Below are 19,538 nucleotides of genomic sequence, written 5' to 3' on the forward strand. Positions count from 1 at the left end.
ATTATAGTGTTATATACCTTAAGAACACTATATGAAGTAAGGGTATTCTTTGGAAAACGGTACCTTAGCAAAATCCCATAGCAGAATTTAAAAGACCCAGTGTTGAAAATGTTAAATTATTTTGCAGAAGCATCTCTTTTTCATCATCTCAGTAAACATCCTCACTTAGAAAAGGGGCATAGTGGTTCATTTTCTAGTTGTAATCCAAATGTTATGTAATCATAATTTGGTTCCCTCCTCCCCAGGGTCAGTAAATCACTTAGTAGTCAATGAACAAAGAGGCAGACATCGTGTTAAAATGTGAAGAGGCAAGGATGACAAGGGAGAAGAGGGGAGGGACGGAAAAAGGGAAATGTAGTGAAAAGGGAAATGGAAACACATCCCATGCAACTTTCTGTCCATTTTCCAAAACACCAAGACTTCGAGAGAAAGAGATGCGACAAAATCACCAGTGTGTCAGCCCAAATGCCAGGAAGCTAGCCACCTCTACCCCAGTGAGATTGAACGCGGAATTAAATCTGCCAGGACGGCAGTCATTAGTCATTTGTTCAAATTTAGATTAGTTTCTAATTATTAAGGCTCGGGTGTATGCTGAAAATTAGTAACAGCTGTGCAGAAATTGTGCTCTACCTGCGAGGGAGAGAAGGGTAGGCTTTTGACAGGGGAACGCTTGAGAGTTGAGCTGATGACGTCAGCAAAGAGGGAGGGGCTAGGCTCTCCAGCGGCTAGGGGGCTGGCCTGGCCCCGCCTTTTTCGTAGGACGACCAGCGGAACCTTGCTGTGCCTCGCTTGGGGTGAGTCTGGGCCGAGGGATGCCTCGCTCAGCACTCGCCTGGTCACCCTCAGGCTAGGCTCTCCTGCAGATCTAGTCCCATGGCCCTCTCTTTGCTGAAGCTGGAAGGCTTTGCCTGTGGGCTGCTGGCTAGGTGAAAAAGCTGCCGCTTCTTCAGAGAATTCAAAACTGCTGAGATCACACCACGAAGAATCCTGAAACAACGTGGGAGGCACAGAGCTTCTGAGATGGTATGCAAGTGACAGCGCCACCATCACCCAAACACAGCACTGAAAGAGCAATGGACGAAAACGCTGGGCCTGCCTGCCTGCCTGCCTGCTTTCTAGCTCAGGGATTACAGCGGTGCATGGGTTGTCTTGCACATCTGCTGTGGAGAGCTCAGGCACTCTCTTTTGCATGCAATTTAAAGCAAACAGAAAACATTTCTAGATGATACATTATGGCAATAGCTGGCCCTGTCCCGTGTGAAGGGAATAAGTGCTTTTTAACCAATTAGGAGACCAAGAAAATGAACTGAGTGACTGCTGAACTCAAATTTGTTTCACTCAAGATGGTTCAAGATGGTTTATTTTGGTGTTACTATGATTGTCAATCAATTTACAGTATGCTGTAGAGAGATCTATATGCCCCACCCTTGAACTGAAAGCTTAAGGTTACGAGGAAACGTAAGTCCAAATGTGCTGTCCCAAAACAGACAAAACAAAACAAAAAGCAAGCAAAACCAAAACAACAAAGAAATTTTCTAGAGAATCACAAAGAAGTAAGCAAAATATATAAGAAATTTGTTAAAATAGTTCAGACACAGCTCTCATTCTGAGCCCTTTGTGGTAAGTCAGAACTTCATTAATTCACACCTGGAAGGCAAACAATTTTGGGTGGGTAGCCTACAAAATCAAGACCACTGAGAGAAGTGGAATCGTAAAAGCTAAGTCTTTCACTTTACATGAATGTAGGACCAAACCGTATTTGCTATAGAAAATGGCAATGATTTATGCTATACCAATTCTCAATTCCTCTTCCAGAAACATCAACGTGCCTTAGCAATTCTACTTACAGAATCTATAAACTGGAGTGTTTCTGCAAATTCTAAGAGGTTCTTAACATTGTCCAGAATGGTGCCCTGGTGGACGATCATGCACCTTGCTGGTGAGGCACTTTCTTCAGGTAGGGAGCCGGGATCTGCAGGCAGAGATGGGGTGGCATGGTGTTCTCCCAAACAGGAAACAGGTGCACTATCCCCATGAGGTCTGGTCTGGTCCACAATGGAGGTGCTGTGCCACCCGGGGTAGCTGCAAGTGTGGTTCTGTGTCTGGGGAAGGGGGTGTGTAGAAATAAGGATGGAGAGAAGAAAGGAAGAAGAAACTTAGCAACTATGTTGCACAAGGTATCAGATGCTGTTGGAGGCAAGATAAAAAGTGGTTGCTTCATCCAAAACTCAAGCCTGCCAGACAGTTGTCAAGATGTTTCCTTTTTGACAGCTTTGCAATAGCTCTCCAATTTATACCTAGAGGATTGCTTCAGTTGCTAAGATTTTAGTCAAATGTTAAACCTTGGGACTGCTACAAAATACAAGTCTTAGATGTCTTAGAATTCCATTGGAGTTTAATTTAAAAACAGTTCCCCATTGCTATGACTTAAGAATGGTCCTATTTGCATGTTAAGCCCTTGAAAGCATTCAAGGGTTAGAATTGCTTCTATCTGTACATATCCTGTTGCTTCTATTCTTTTCTTTTTTTTTTTTTTTTTTTTTTTTTTTTTTTTTGGCTATAGGTTGCACTGATGCAAGCTAGAGCTGCAGAGTATATGTGGTTGGGAAAGTAGATCAAGTTAACAGAAGTCCCCTTACAGCATGTCCATGCAAGAGAAGAAATTGCAAAATAGTAACTAAAGTTCAAAAGTGGTTGAACTAGCACAAGTACATTATTTTATTATTTAATAACAACAACAAAGAACATTTCACCTGAAGAATCGCTAGTGGGTATCACCTTTCACATACTCACTTCTTGGCTAAACTACCAAAACTCCAAAGTTTGCTTTTTCCGTGAGCTGCCCATTCAAGGATTCAGAAACGGTCTATACAAGAGCTAGAGCTGGATCCTGTGTGTGTGTGTGTGTGTGTGTGTGTGTGTGTGTGCAATGTAGCATGTCTGAGACTCTAGGCTCAATTGTCAGTACAAAAAAAGAAGGGAAGGGGTTGTCTCAGTCTGAAAGGTGACTGCCATGCAATCGTAAGAACCTGGATTTGATCTCCAGGCACCCACAGCAGCTCCATTGTGTAACCCCAGCACTGGAGAGGGAGAGACAGGTAGACCCTCGAGCTCACTGGCCATTAAGCCTAGTCAAATGGGCAAACTCCAGCTTTCATGAGACCCTATTTCAAAATATAAGCTGGATGGCCAGCAAGATGACTAGGCAGTTAAAAAGGAGTTTGATCCCCAGAGCCCACGGTAGAAGGAAAGAACTGATTCTGGAACGGTGTCCTCTTACCTCCAAGAGTGCACACAAGCACATGTACACATGCATACACAATTACAACTAGTGTTTTTTTTTTCTTTGAGAGGAAAGAGTTTATTTCAACATATATCTTATAGTACCTTATGAGTGGTAGTCATACAACTACATTTTTTAATGTGGAAACCTATCAAAAAAGACACTTGGTGTCAACCTCTGGCCTGGACACATGTATGCACAGAAATCTGCACGCATATATACACATATCTATGGGAACATATATGTGTTTACACAAACACCTTATCACTACTGATCAGAGAGCTTTCATACATGCAAATAAAAGATAGCAAACATTTAAAGAGTGGCTTATGTATAGATCCCTTTTAAAAAACATGTATATAATAAATACACTTCAAATGGAATTTGAGATTGTAAGAAATGTAAATCCAGGTTAAAAGGATAACAGTAAAAGAATCAAACAAGCAGGCAAAGCTTTGTGCTTTGTTACAATGGAGATCCTGACAGTCACAAGTGGGTACTGTGGTCCTATTCTAAAACAGTGACTTCCAGTCACTCAATGCACATTCTGAGACTAACAGACTTTTATCAGTCATCAGTAGCAGTTTCTGTTGTTTGAGCATTGTTAGCGGACACACAGAACTTGGATGAGACAGTCTTTAGAAAAGGAGACAGAGGAGGAGAGAGAAGAGCACTGAGCGAAGCCACCCATCCCAAGGTAACAGTCTTACTGGTAATGCCTGCTGTCCCTTCAGCTCGTTCTCTGTTGACATCAGGAGCAACTCCAGCTCCTTTATTCGCTTTTCCTTCTCAGGGTCTTCGTCGTTATAGTGTCTCTAGAGTTTCAAGTGAAGCAGGGAGAGACAAGGTCTGAGGGAGAGGTACCTTACACAGCCCAGAGAACTTCCATGTGGAATCACCCCACAGAATTCACCACTATCTGCTCAAAGTGATACGGGACTTAAGGCAACAAGGGGTAAGGCAGAGGCTAGAGCACCTGCTCATGGATGCATCAGAAAATTCCAGAAGCCACCAAGGGTAAATAAAGGCTAGCCCAAAGTAGGTTGGCAATGCTGTTAGCTTTTCTATTACATGGTATGTGTGTGTGTAGAAAGAAAGTATTCTTTAAAAGCAGTGCCTTGCTCAGCTAAGGAGTTTGCCCGTCAGATGATCTCACCTGGATGGCTGCCGCAGCCGGCTGAGGGACGTTGACTATATTAACATGCAATGCGACAGGATAGGGAACGTGACTGGAGATCTAGACCAGGAAAAGAAAACAAAGACTAAGTCATTCCTACTTAACAAGTGCGCCAGGAGGATTCAGCTCTCTAAAATTTTGCTCTGTGACCAAGGGAGAAAGTACTTGGTTGATAAAATTCATGGAATGATTAAAATAAAACAAAAACAAAAACTTCTCTAACTTGAAAGTTAGCCAGATACTTAAAAATGGCTAACTAGTTCAAGAAACAGGGAGAGAGGCCCAAAGAGTCTGCCTATCCCAACAGAAAACATCCCTCAGTTGGAGAGAGGAACAACGGGAAAGTGTTCGTGGATGCGTGAAAAAAGTACACTAGGGGTACTTTTCTTAGAATAATGTTCCTTTTAATAAAAAGCACAGAAACTTTTATGATAATTCATTCACTGGAGACCTTTCTGGAAATTCTGTAGTCAAATCTAAGAAACAGATAGAGCCACGTGAGAACTACACATGCATATGTTTTACATAACATTTGCATATGGTCTTTGTGATTCTTGGGTGAGTTTTGTCATTTTTTAGCATCAGCTCGATGATAAGCATTTCTTGATATTCTCCTCTTTAGACTTTGTTCCCATGTACTGTAAGCGATTTCTTTCGCTAGATATGAATGTCTAGAAATGAGGAAGAAATGATACCAACCCAAGCGAGGATGAAGGAGCACATCACCAAATTAATATCACAGTACAGCCCTTGACTCTGAGTAAGAAAGTAAACATTTCCTGGATATATAAATCAATTCATTTTCTTCAGATCATTGCCAGAATTGAACTTATAATCTCCTTTCATGTTTCAGAGGTTAGCTATCTCCTCTTTATGACCTTAAATGTAATATTACATCAATTTTTCATTTTGGAAAAGAAAGCTAACAGACTATGCATCTATCTATGTTCACCTACTCTTAAGATTTAGCAATATACAAGTACATTTACATTAAAACACGATCTTTAAATCAGGTTTGGAGCAGAAAACTAGAATCAGACGACTTTGGTTCTATTCAGCACTACTTCAATGTGATGGACAAACTCCTTTTCATTCTTGTTTCCAGAAACGGAAGCCAAGTGTATCTTCTCCTACCTCACACAGTGGGTCTAGCTGAGGGCCATCTCCTACCTCACACAGTGGGTCTAGCTGAGGGCCATCTCCTACCTCACACAGTGGGTCTAGCTGAGGGCCATCTCCTACCTCACACAGTGGGTCTAGCTGAGGGCCATCTCCTACCTCACACAGTGGGTCTAGCTGAGGGCCATCTCCTACCTCACACAGTGGGTCTAGCTGAGGGCCATCTCCTACCTCACACAGTGGGTCTAGCTGAGGGCCATCGACACATCTCCATCTGTGACCATGCTTGTACAACATCTATGCAAAGCACACAACTGTAAAGTATTTTTATGACCCCAGGTGATATAACCACCTCTCTTCTCCCTCTACATTCTCGGGAGTGGCTTACGTTTTGTGCTTCGGCGATGTGGTAATAGGGATATTCGCTGTTGACGGAGGACTGGCCACTTGGAGAGAGCTGAGATGGAGGTGAGGCATGCCCAAACCCCATCAAATGATTGTTCTTCTGGAAGCTCGTGGCCACTGGCGTCTGGCTGGCTTTGGAAGGCTCCTGCAGGTAGCCTTCCTGTTCCACCTTGCGACGCATGGTGGAATTCCAGTGGTTCTTGATAGCATTATCAGTCCTGTGTAGAAATGTACCATATACAAACTTTATAAAACTTTTAACTCAGATTACAGTCAATCAACAGAAAACTGTTTCTTAAAAAACAAACAAAAAATACTTTAATTTCTGTGGTTCCACTTTTATTTTCTCATTTTAATTGCTGTGGTTCCACTAACTTTTCTTTCCCTCTTTTAAATTGTCTTCATCTTTTCTACCTTGTCGCCTAACTGAAAAGCCACTCTTCTCTTGCTCACCTGATTTGGGATGTATCAAGTTTCCTGCAAAATTTATTTTAGCATTTTGATTTCTTGATAAAGGCGTAGGTCCTCAGAATTCACGTGCCACTGGACTTTAATAGAACTTAGAGTCCCCACTGTTATAAAGCCCTTCCATTGTGGCTTAGCGGCGGGGGGTGGGGGTGTGGGGGTGGGGGGGGGTGGGGGGGGTGTTGATACACCAACAGAAGGGGCGTGGCCAAGCTTGGGAACAGCAGTGACAAAGCCTCAGTACCCACTTTTTACCTCTCATAACTCTATGCACAAAGTGTGAGTCAAAAGACCCTCTTACCCTTTGGAAGCCATGCCGGACAAAGGGGATGTGTGTGATGGGTTACAGTATTCTCCATCCTCAGCAATACCCCAACCAAGAGACACTAGCCCCAGTATACTCTCTCTCCTTTGTGGGGAGCAGGGGCTGTTTTCCTAAGACTGGGTAATAGTAGTCTAGCTGGCCTTGCATTCCAGATCTTTCTACCTCCACTTCTTGAATGCTGGGATTACAGGCATGTGCTACCACATTCAACCCCCTAGTATAGTTTCAAACTGCAAGGTGCTTTTACTAAACTCTTCCCATTTTCAGGAAGTTTCTTAGCTAAAAAAATAAAAAAGAAAAAGAAAAGGAAAAGAAAGAAAAATTAAGTAAAAACATTTTTACTATTTCCATGGGGGTGGGGAAATGTGTGTTTTTAAAAAAGAGGAAGTTCAGTTGCCCCTTTAGTCTTTAGAAAAGTCAACAGTATATCCTCTGAGGCCACATGGGAGGAAAGGCCTCCTTTGACCAGATCCATGGCTTCTTAAAGTTCTCAAGGCATGAGGGAGCTACCCCATTGATGCAAGACTAGGAAATACTAGATAAGCCATCCTGAAACAATCCTTTCCCCACTTTGGGGTCAAAAAGCTCAAGAATAAGAATACTTTTAATATTGTTTATTTTAAAATTTACAGTGAAAGTATTTCTCAAAATAGCTAAAAAAAAAATCAATGTATATATGTGTAGACAGTGGGTCAAAGGTGAGTTTCCATAATTATCCTATACAAAGGCGTCATTTCCCCTCCTTGTTTGGTAAAAATAAGACATAACACTGAGATTAGTTAAAAAACCTGAAGTTGTCGTGACAACTCTAGACATACAGGCTTTTTTTAGTCTCAGAAAAACAAAACCAAAAAAACACCCAGTAATCAAATGGGAAATGAGGTGAATGCAGGTGTTAGGAAAACGGAAATTGCTAAAGTGGAGGAGTGACCAGTAATGGCTGAACTGGCTGGATGGCCTCAGCCCGAGAGCAATCTGTGTCTGCACTCCCTTCTTAGGCAGGTAGGTGCTTTAGCTTACAGAATACCTGACATTCATTTCACTTGATCCTAACGTTAACTCATGGAAATCAGCTATTTCACAAATGGAGGAGCAACAGTGGAGGAAAGCCGAAAGGTTTGGCTGGGGCTCACCACCCAGGTGTCACTAGCCTTGTCCAACGGAACAAACTCCAAGCTCTTGCCCGCTCCTAAAAGTTGGTGTTTCTGGTTTATCTGACAAAATGCTTATAATTGCTCGAATGTAATTCATTCACACACAGAGAATGTTTAGCGACCATCCCTTGGTTCTTCCCAATCAATATATTTGTTGCCCAAGTCTTACCGTCCGGGCAGCAGCTTTGCGATCTCTGCCCATCTGTTCCCCAGACGCTTGTGTGCCTGGTAAATGATTCTGTCCTCCTCTTCTGTCCAGGAGGTTTTCTTAACTTCTGGATTCAAATGGTTGTGCCACCTCTCCCGACACTGCTTTCCAATTCTCCCTTTTAAGTGCTTGGCAATAACAGACCAACGCTTCGGACCATATTTCTGGACAAGCTCTATGACCTTCAGATGAACAGAAAAATAATCTGTGTTTTAATGTTACGGAAAGAGTCAGCGTCATCAAGCCTCAATGTTACAAGATCTTCAGATCTTGAAATAATCTGCTTTCATCCACTGGACATGCAGGAGCCAGCCCTTTACTTCCTGTTTGAAGATTTAAATTGCTTCCTTGGGGTGAGAAACCTGTTTTAGCAATATTCTTAACTGCAAGTCACACATCTATGGGGACAGAACTTACTCTCTGATCTTCTTCTTTGGTCCAGGGACCTTTGATGAGTTCAGGGTTCAGCACTTTCTGCCACCGGTGTTGGCACTGCACATCTGTCCGGTTCTAGACAAAGTACACAGCGTTGGGATGATAAGGCGTGAAGAACACATGAAGGCTTTGTTCAATAGGGATCACATGTGGATGATACATAGTGAAAACATCTAAGAACATTTAGAAGCCTGTACAGAGAGCCCACCTATCCATCCCACACTGCTCACGGACTAGAGAATGTATCCAAGTTGCATCTAAGATTGGAGCCTGAAGGTAATGGTCTGCCATGTGCATAGAAGGAACATCACAGTACACACATAGATGCCAACGTGACTTATCGTTAACCTCAGTCTGTGGTTTGTACCTCTGTGGCTGAAGATGCGTTAGTGATCCCACATGGCCACGCCTCAATAAAAATCCATCCTAAGGAACTGAAGTGCCTCCCATTCAACCTCTCTGTGTGTTCAGGACCACAGACACTTGTATTAGACTGAATGAAAACAATAAAACTTTCTCACTTTCTTAGACATAATCTTAGAAGAAGAAAGATGGACATGTAACTGATTACACCAAAGGCTGACTTTATCTGTAAGATGAGACCTAAGCCACGTGCTGTTGGGGTGAGGAGAAAAGGACTCTTAAAGAAGAGGTTCTGCTTCCTTCAGAGGCATTCGAGAGCTCATGATCCGGCCTTTGGAGGGTGCTCAGTACTTTTAACTGGAGAAGCAAGAGAGAACATGCTGGGGGTGGGGGGTGGGGGTGAAATCAGCAGGAAGAAAAGCCCAGAGGAGAAAAAGCAGAAATGAACACAGCCAAACCTGCTTGTGGGGAGGAAGCAGGAAACAGAGCGGGTAGAGGAGGGAGAGGGCAGTGGGACTGTAAGTTGAGACCAGATAGGAGAGAAACTGGATGCCAGGTCAAGGTAGCCCACTTGCCATGTGAGAACCTATGTCACCACTGCTGGGGGTTTGTTTGCTTATTTGTTGATTTTATTGGTGCAGGAGACCAAACCTAGGGACTCAGACACCCTAGGCAAGCAGAGTAGTTAGGAGTAGTTGCCGTTTAGGAGGCTCCCTCAGCTAGCAGTGTTTGGAACTGGTGGTAAGCTCAAAGAATACACGTGGTGAAGCCAAGATGGTGAAGCCAAGAAGGAAGCCACTATGATAGAGAGGGCAGGGCAGCTGCCCTGTGACCAGACCATAGGAAAGAAGTGGAAGAGAAGGACTGTAAAGAAATTCTGCGCTCCCGACTCATCATTGAGATGGACCTGGGAGGCTATAAGACAAAAGACGCTCTAGATTTTTAAACCCACACACCAAAAATGTGGCTGTTGATGAGAATAGGAGAATTTAGAAGCTAACTTGGAGGGAATACCAAGTTTAAAATTTTATCCTGGAACAACCCATCAGAATGTTAACTTACACTATCAGGGTATTTTAAAACAAAACAAGAAGCAATTGTTGAAAAAAAAAATCAAAATCTCTGGATAGTAACTCTAGAAACCTCAATTATATGTTGTGTAGTCAGATATAAAAATTACGGATGGCTCTCTTCCTCTTAACTCTATATGAGCAAATACATAGTATTTTAGTAAACTATCCAATAATTTCTTAAATCCAGATGAGATTTTTCCATTCGAAAGAGAGAAAGGGAGGGAGGGAGGGAGGGAGGGAGGGAGGGAGGGAGGGAGGGAGGGAGGAAGGAAGGAAGGAAGGAAGGAAGGAAGGAAGGAAGGAAGGAAGGAAGGAGAAAGAGTGAGTATCTAACTTACGGGCAGATAATTGGCAATGACTTTCCAGTCGTCTGTTCCGTTCTGTTCCACCAGCTTCTTCAGCTTCTCATCCTAAGGTGTGTAAAGACAATCCTAGGCATCACTTGTTTACTGAACAGCTCTGTCTAAGTTTAATGAAAAAAGGAACCAACCTCATGATCGGGGGTGGGGGGGAGCTTTCAAAACCACTCAAATAAAGCCAATATTAATGTAATATACTGGTCTGGGCATACATTTACTCACAGGCACACTAAAGCTTTTACTTTGACACAGCTGTTGAGTAGTTATATAAACAGATTTCTATTGTCATCTATAAGATAGGAATGGTAGTATCAACATTGTTATCTGGAGATTACACAATACCATTATGTAAAGCAGTGAAGCCGGGCATGTGTTAGTGTTTAATAGATGGTAACTGTTAACACTCTTACTAAATGGGGGAAAATGAATTCCAACGTTAAACTTAGTCACCGTTCAACCCTGAGAAAGATAAGACCATGGATGAGACAGCTTCCCATTGGTTCAACCTTCTCCATATGCAAAGAAGAAGATATTTGACACATTTGACTTGAAGGTGTACTTCATGCAGTAAAGCCATTAAGGATCTGCATCAATATGTTCAGAGTTTATGGATGAGAACACAGAAGACACTAGCTAGACATTCCCAAGCTGGCTCCATCAGCACATACGCTCATCTACATGCTAGCTCATGCACACCTTTGTAAACACAGTCTTCATAGGTTTCTGCATTCACACATAATGACAAAACAGACAGAGTCTGGGAATCCATGGTTAACAACAGAAGTTCACACTCCAAGGGAGCATCCACGGGCCTGAGCAGGACAGACAGACAGAACGTGCATTCCCTAAGTGCCTCCCTGGGAGTGCTTCCACCTGTTCTCAGGAGCTTTGATTTTAGCATGCAATCAAGGTCACAGTTCAGTAGAGAAGGAAGAAACCTTTCTTCATACTTTGATGATTTTTGCTCTAGAAAGAAGTGGGCATATCTTCTCCTATTACTGGATCTCTTCAGAATAATCTTTCACATACATAGGTCATGTGACTATCATGTGTAACGAATGTTCACTGAGCATATTACAACACAATAAATTCTACGGCTACTTTAGCTTAGAAAATAGCAAAGCATCACTTTAGCCAGAGAACATTCATTACTATCCTACATTTTAGCAAGTAATTTTGAGTTTGAGGAACACAAAGATGAAGAGATACTTTAGTCCTAACCCTCAAGGAATTGGCAGTGTGTTGGGAAAGACAAATATGTAACAACACCAATAAAGCCAAGCATGTGCCCAGGGGGGTTGGGACCACGGGAGGGTGCATCCAGCCTTAAAGATGGTGGCCAGTAACAGTTTCACAGAAAAGGCAATGTGTAGGGAATGGTGAGGTTCCAGAATGAGAACCAGACAGGCAAAGTGGAAAGGAAAAAGGAGAAAGCATTTAAGGAACAATAAACAGGTTGGGAACAGAAAGCAGAATAAACACTGGGAGAGAAGAACACGAGCATTCTGTACAGCATGCCAAGATAACCTCTTCAAGAGTCTTCAGAAGGGCACATGTAGCTTAGCCGAGATTTCAGTTTTCACCAATCACAGACTCTACAGAGTTTCCCTACGTTTTGATAAAATGACTAGTTACCTCTTCCCTTGTCCACCTAGTTTTCCCCAAGTGACGCTTTCCAGATTTGGGCAGCAGCCCATCGTAGTCATGGTCACACATCTCAATGTCTTCATCATCTTCATCGCTACTGTAGATGCTGCAGAAATAAGAATGGACACACATGGGCCAAAGGCAGAGGATCTAAACTATTGGATTATGAAACTCAGACAGAAACGCTTCAGCAAGCTTGTTAAAAGTCTACAGAAACAAAACCTTGCACAGTTGCGCAATGAGGTTTTCTGCATTCTGGTGCTGTAGTGTTTGTAAACTGGTTTTGCTGTTACTAGTATCCACAGAGACACCAAGAGCCCTGGCATTTTTCTATTGCTCTGCATGTTTGAACCTGTTACTGTTAGATCAGTGACAAGTTACACATCTGGCAAACTCCCAACCAATTGATGCTTGAGTTTAAAAGTCAATGTTAAGGACAATGAGAAGAACAAGAGCCCATGTCCTTGCTATAAATACACACTCCAACTCTGGCATATAGCAAATAGCAAATCATTTAAATAGTTTCTGAACACAACAGACCAATCAAGTGTGTCTCAAGAGTACTGGTAGTCTGATAAAATAAAAAAACCAAGACAGAATACATTCCAAAGTATAGTTGTGATCACCTCTTAAAGACCATGGCACTAGGGGAAAAAAAAATCAGGAAGATTTTCAAGACCTGGTAAAGGAGACATCCCTCAAACTGTTTTGTGATTAACATAAATTGCAAATCATTCAAACGCCGCCCGCCCGTGTCTACTCTACCTAAGCTGTGCTTGTGTTTACAGTGCTGTCTCCTGAGTAACTAAGCACATGGCCAGGGCACTGGCTATTCAGACTCCTACTTACTCTTGTTTTCTCTGTCTCTGAGTGCATGGAGTCTAAAATACCTTACAATGTATCTAATTAAAAACCAAGGGGTTCCCCCAGATGAAATCTACAGGTTAAAAAAAAAAAGACTGTTTTCAAAACAGCCTTTTCTTTTACCGGGTTGAGTAACAGTGTGAATTTTGATGGCAGCTGAAGGAACTCCAAACTCATCAATCATATACAGAACAGAGTAATTCTGCAGTTTAGTTTTTGTTATCACTCTATAAGACTTAAAATGTGAAGAATTTTACACTTAACAACTCCACTTAACAAACTCACTGTTGTAAAACTGAAAAACCTATCGAACCAGCAAGATGATATAAGACAACATCATAATGAAAATTATTTTTAAAAGGCAAACTTACATTCATAATAGGATTTGTCTTTCCAGACGAACTCACTAAATGTATATTTCTAGCCCCCTAAAAGTTAAGCCAAAGTGTTTACCAAACATTGGGATTTTCATCATCTAAAATATTATTCTGAGCCTCAAACTGATGGCTCAGGCTTCATGGTGACAGGATGTGATCTAACGTTAAAATAACACCACCAAAAAGAAAAAAAAATCCCAGGAAACTTTATTCATGATCTGCAATATATTTTTCCACTTAGTGTAAATCCTTTCAACCAAAAGCAGTTTTATTTCCAACAGTAAACAGGAGGCGGCAAATAACTTCTGTGCAGTAATAATTACGATTTTCTCCTTAATATAAAACATGGTGTTGTGAAGGGAAAAAGAGTTATGAGGCCGGAACTGCAAACCAGCCTCTTTGGGTGACAATTCCCTTTTGTTAAGGAACTTGGAAAGCTCTCAGGATGAAACATCCCTTTGTGAAGTATCAGGGATACCAAGAAAGCCAACGGGACCTGAGAGTGGAGCCACCGATTTAACTCTCATTAGATTCGCCTGTTAGGCTTGTCCAGATCTGGAGGTGTCACTTTCAGCATTGTGGACATTTTCCAAGCAAATTTTCCTCTGGTCAAAACTTAATCTAAAAACAAGCATCACCCTCAGTCGCCCACAGGGGGCAGTCAATAGTCAGGTGAGGGAGAACTGGGATCACACAGGACCAGGGGGTCTAGGAGCAAAGTTCTAACAGCCCTAGTTGTCCACGCACCTAGTCGTTTGATTTGGACAAACCCCCCTCCCTCTCGTGGATCCCATCTTACACACTAGGGAGGGGATTCTATGTTTAAGGTACTTTCCAGAGGCATGCCTCTACTGTCTTCTGTGCCTCTTAAAAAGCAAGCCCTGGGCAGATGTGCAAAGCCAAAGTCTTGGGGTGAAATGTGGCGTGTGACTCTTGCAGATCTTGAAAGGCTGTGAGAGGGAGCTGGGCGAGTCCAGGATTCTGTCAGCTTTGACAAGGGGCTTGCCTCTGAGCTCTGCATGCCATTTCCTTGCTCTAAAATGACCTGGTCGCCTCGGTAGCATGATTAATTTCGACAAAGGACCCGAAATAACTTTTCCTTTATCTGCTCCGACAAGATCTCAGACCCAACAGTCAAAGGACTTTCAAAGGCTGATTTCAAGCTAGATGCTCTCGACTGCTCCACCTGCGAGAGCCGGTGTGGTTACAAGAGTACAACTATGAATGTTACATTCTATCAAGGAAACAAACCGTGCAAAGAAACGAAAAAGAACACTGGGGGGTTGGGAAGAGGGAGGGGGACCGGAGGAAGTGCCTGTGGCCGCTACGTGATTCTAGAAAAGGGGTTCAGAGTCATTTCGCTGACCTGGTTAATAATCCCTGCCGAGTTGACGCTAGCCCTGCAAGAAACGGCTCCGAGCCCGCAGCCGGGTTTCTCTTCCCCCTGAGTCAAGTTCAAGGCTCCCGCCCCTCCCTGCCGCCTCCGCTCCGGGCTACCTGCGAGCCCCAGGGAACCTGCGCGGCCACGCCCCGACTGAACCTTGGGGCGGCCAGCTTGGGCCGCACCTCCTGGGAGCACCCCTTCCTAACTCCCTCCTCCTGCTGCAGGTTTCAGCTTTCTGCAGAACAGGTGACCTGGGTGCGGGCGGTTTAGGTCCCAAAAGCGAAAGGCGAAACCTCTTAAAGGGTGGCACTTAGGCTGGCGCGGCAGGCCCGGGGCCAGGCACTGGGAGCCAAGATTCAAGGTCTCCCCAATTCACCCCCTTCTTGTTCCGATGCCCAGCGGTTGCCGCTCCCCGCCTGGCCCATCCCGAGGGTGCGCGGCAGGGCCCACGCCCACGCTCCTGCAACTTCCCAGAGCCCGCGCCCTGCATGGCCAGGTCCTGATGGCTCCCCCCCCCCCCCAAAAAAAAAGAAAGAAAGAAAGAAAGAAAGAAAGAAAGAAAGAAAGAAAGAAAGGAAAGAAAGAGAGAGAACAGATTGTTTAGCGAAAATCAAACCACGAGTGGAAAGGCGGGCGCGGATAGACTGTGTCTCCGCGGACTCCCCCCCCCCCCCCCGAATCTTCCTTAGGGTCGGTCGGTCGGTGGCTTTGCCAGAGGCGGGCCACCAAAAGCAGCTGGAGCAGAGTGCTGGGAGCAGCGGCGACCTCAGCTGCTTCCACGTGTGCGCGGCCCAGGAGAAGAGCGGCGACATCGCCCGGGGTGCACTGCAGCTGCCTTGGGTGCCGCCTGCCTCCAGCACTTTGCGCCGAGTGGCGACCGCCACCGAGCTAAGCCCCGCATCTGTTGCTCTCTGGGAGCCCCGGCGTGTCCTCGGGAAACCCCGAGTCGGGCCGGACTTGAGCGCCAGCAACTGACAGTTCCGAGAGGATCCCTCTTCCCGAAGGTGGGGCCAAAATGGAAAGAGAGTGCACGCATCATCTCGGCCGGTGCGGTGACATGTGCGACGCGGGCGCGTGCAGTGTTTGCAAAAGCTTCTTCCATAACAAGTACAAGAATCTTCAAACGGCTGGGTTTAAAACAATCTGCAAACCCATTTTGTCCCCCTAAAATCTTTGCAGCTGCCTGCCTGTCAGCTGACACCTCTCTCGCCTCCATAATGAATGAATGAAATTTAAATGAACTACCTGCAGCTACTAAACAACCCGGCCTTTCCCTATATCTGCCATATGCTCTTCAAGTGCAAACACACCTCAATGCATGCAGCAATTAGGCTGCGACTCCCTCGCCGACACTCGGGGCATCAAGCCAAACACCTGGTGGGCTCCTCGGGTCTGATGGAACCGTTCAGTCCTCGGCTGAAGAGTGCCGAGCCCCCCCCCCACCCCACCCCCCAAAGAGAAACGAATCCCCGAGCAACTTGCAAAAAGAAAAAGAAAAAAGAAAGAAAAAGGGAAATAAAATAAAAAAGAGCCTCAGGGCATGCTTCCCACTATACCCGTGCGCTTCTCGCAGAGTTTTCCATTCATCCTTCTCCCGAGTGTCTTCTGCCACTGGCTGACAGCCCCGCAAACCAACAGGGAAGGCATTCCCACCTGCTCCGGGATGCCTGGATCCCCGCGCGCCCTAGCCCGAGGCCGCCCTCTCAGCCTCCCCATTACCTGTGTCGGGGTCTCCGGGCCATGGCGAGGCGGGCCGGGGCTCCGCCAAGAGCCCCGGGGACCGCACCGGTTGCCGCCTCCCGCTGCCCTCCGCCTTGCCTGCGTCCTCCCCCGGCTGCGCAGCGGCGCTCCGCACCGCCGGGGCGAAGTTTCTCCGGAGAAAGGGGAGGAGAAGGAGGTCACCGAGGAGGAGGAGGAGAAGGAGGAGAAGGAGGAGGAGGAAACAGGTTGATATTAAAGTGTAACTCTGTAAACAGATGCCATCAAACAAAGAGGTTTGGACACTCCCCCTCCCGCCAAATCTGGCGCCCCTGCAGTGCGCACGCGCCCTGCCCGCCGCCTCCGCGGTCGCCCGAGCTGCAGCCCGCCTGGCCGCCGCTCCCATTCGCCTCTCGCGCCGCGGAGCTGCTCCTGGCGCGCAGCGCGGCCGGGACGGCGGGCGGGCGGGGAGCCCGGGCTGGGGAGGGGCGGCCGGGGCCGCGGTGGCGCCTTTTCCTGCGCAAACCCCGCTCCGTGGCCGGGTGGCGCCGGCTCACACCGGGTCCCGCTGTTACCGCTTTCGGGGCTACGCGGTCGCTCCTCTCCGTAGGCTCCGGGGCTCCCGAGCCCGAATCAGCAGCGCTTCCATTCAAGGGCACCTCGATGGGGTTGGGTGACACACTTCTGCCTTCAGGGTTTCAACTGCGCCCCGACTTCAACACACCCGGGAGCAGAGAGTGTGAGGGATGATCGGTTGAATAGAGTGAGCGTACTTCCCCAACCCCCAACGATTTTTGACTAGGTCCAGTTTTTCATGTTTTAATTTTAAAGGGACATCTTTAATTCACTGGTAAGCGACAAAGGATACTTAAATACAGTCAGCCCTGTGGCTACAGCCTTTGACAGATCGAGCCCCGGGCTCATTTTTCAATCTCCTCCCAGATCCTGCAGCCCACACACCACCGGCTTTTTGTCATAAGCCCTTCCTCCCTCACTTAGACACACGCCGGGCCCACCCACCCTAGGAGGTGCCTACCACGCACTTCTGCCTCTGCAGAGTGCGCTCGGGTCCTGGGTCCTGCGTCAAACACTTGCTGGACAAACCTACTGGATCCCAAACAAACAACCCCTAGCAGTTCTCAGGAACTTGTGCACTCCTGATTCATTTTTTTTTTAAACCAAACCCATACCACTGGTTCTCAACCTGTGGGTCCCGACCCACTTGGGATTGCTCGACTGTTATCTTGTACGTTTGATATATATCTGATCTCTACATTATGATTCATAAGTAGCAAGATTACAGTTATAAAATACTGATGAAAATAATTTTATGTTTGGGGCCACCACATGAGAAACTTGTATTAAAGGGTCGCAGCTGAGACCCTTTAAAGGAAGGCTGAGAACCATTGAGCTAAACAGTAAGGACCCTGTTGGGTGTAATTTGAAGAGTTTACCAGCCACAAGTCAGCGAAGGTATCCCTGTAACTTTAACTACAGGTTCCCAAAGGAGCGATGTGCAAAGTGCTGAATTTATAAGGATTGGTGATTGGGGGATTTCAGGGGACTTTCAGTGTTACTTCTGTTTATAAATCAGTACCCTTGGGGATTTTTCTTTTCATTCTCAATACACACCAATTTATTTTGCCTTTAATCTTTTAGGAGTTCAAGACTTGTGCTGACTGGGTGTGTGAGTGTCCCAAGTGCTTTAGGGGTTCAAACATAGCTCAGAAAGCTTTTTTTTTCTTACTAAAAAAGCATGTTCTTACTGAAATGAGTCATAATTTTATTAAATTGTTGAAGCAAGCTGAGTTTCAAGACTTTATCTGGTGTTTGAAACGATGCTTCTTAAAATTAGCTATATCGTTTAATCTTTATGAAGACATTTCAGAGCATGCTCCTAAGGGTTTACAACAGTTTCTTTAAAATAAGAAGAAAGCAGAAAGTTACTGTGACACACTGCTGCATGGTTACAAGTCTCTTGCAACTTAATACACATTTGAAGCCAATACTTATGTGTAGAGTCTGTAATGAACTTTCTGTGCACTAACAATAAGTACTTACCAAGTCTATGACAAACATCTAGGAAGGACTCACCTCTCAAGGGACAGCAGTCTGTCTGGGTGTTACTCTGTGCATCTAAATGGAAGGGTTTCCATTCCTGAGCCTCTTGAATCCTTGCTAAGATGATTGATCTCACAGCCTCCTTCACAGAGTTCTGAAGAGGTACAGTTATGTTTTATGATTCTTAAAAAAGAAAAGGAAGAACTTTTAAGTAGAAAAACACTTATCATTTCTTTAGTGGTTTTGTACATTGGTATGTACATGGCTTGGGAATTCATAATATTCTTATTTCTCCAAGTTATTTTGCTATACAGTCTTATATTCCCCCCTCGTATGTGTCAAAGTAATAAGTGTGGAGGACAGACATAATCTAATTTAAAAAAAAAAGTACAGCCCAGTCATTTTACTATCATTTGTGGTCTATTGCTAGCTTAAGCTACGGAAGAAAATAATTGTGTCACTATCAAAATTTCTGTCTGGGTGAAAACATATTTCTAAAGATATTTCAGAATGCATATTGTAGCTGTGTTCATACATTTCTCCTTCCACTCATAAGTTTGGCAAATGCATCTTAGATGACAACTCTATGTTTTATGTCACTCTCAGATTTTTGTTTGTTTGTTTTTCAAGACAGAGTTTCTCTGTGTAGCCCTGGCTGTCCTGGAACTCGCTCTGTAGACCAGGCTGGCCTGGAACTCAGAAATCCGCCTGCCTCTGCCTCCCGAGTGCTGGGATTAAAGGTGTGAGCCACCACTGCCCGGCTCACTCTCAGTTTTTATTTACTTATGTTTATAATTTCCTAAGTCAGGTATTTTCTCTGTGGCAGGATGCAATAGATGCAACTTTGGGTTGTAATGCACTGCACAGGGAAGAGAATGCTTCTGTAAAGGACGAGATCTTAAAAAGAAGTGTTTTATGGTTTGATGGCTATACTGTATATTTCTCCCTTATTCTGCTGTCTCCTCTTTCTCTCTAAGCTCTAATAATGTGCAACAAACAAAAACCTTAAACAAACAAACAAACAAACAAACACCCTGAATGTTTGCTGTCCACCTGCAGGCCATGCTGATCCGAAGTCCTGAATGTGCGTCAGAATCACCGAATCCACCCAGGAGAAATTCACGGCTTCCACTGCAGTGGG

General features: G+C 44.8%; 1 protein-coding gene across 2 annotated transcripts in view; it reads right to left on the reverse strand.

The window, feature by feature from the left end:
• The window catches only part of Myb (myeloblastosis oncogene), a 36,055-nt gene extending 19,409 nt beyond the window's left edge, over nt 1-16,646 (reverse strand). Inside the window, exons 1-10 of one of the 2 annotated variants that reach the window (NM_001198914.1) lie at nt 16,358-16,646; nt 12,002-12,119; nt 10,346-10,417; nt 8,554-8,646; nt 8,098-8,318; nt 5,968-6,202; nt 4,440-4,520; nt 3,994-4,098; nt 1,848-2,102; nt 631-987 (exon numbers count right to left, since the gene is read on the reverse strand). In NM_001198914.1, coding sequence (NP_001185843.1) covers nt 631-987; nt 1,848-2,102; nt 3,994-4,098; nt 4,440-4,520; nt 5,968-6,202; nt 8,098-8,318; nt 8,554-8,646; nt 10,346-10,417; nt 12,002-12,119; nt 16,358-16,380 — 1,560 coding nt within the window. In that variant the 5' untranslated portion in view covers nt 16,381-16,646. The remainder of the gene's footprint in view (nt 1-630; nt 988-1,847; nt 2,103-3,993; nt 4,099-4,439; nt 4,521-5,967; nt 6,203-8,097; nt 8,319-8,553; nt 8,647-10,345; nt 10,418-12,001; nt 12,120-16,357) is intronic. The other variant, NM_010848.3, reaches the window with a different exon arrangement.
• Between the last annotated feature and the right edge of the window lie 2,892 nt (nt 16,647-19,538).

The sequence above is a fragment of the Mus musculus genome, chromosome 10 (genome assembly GCF_000001635.26).
Source record: "Mus musculus strain C57BL/6J chromosome 10, GRCm38.p6 C57BL/6J".
In the NCBI taxonomy this organism is placed as follows: Eukaryota; Metazoa; Chordata; class Mammalia; order Rodentia; family Muridae; genus Mus; species Mus musculus.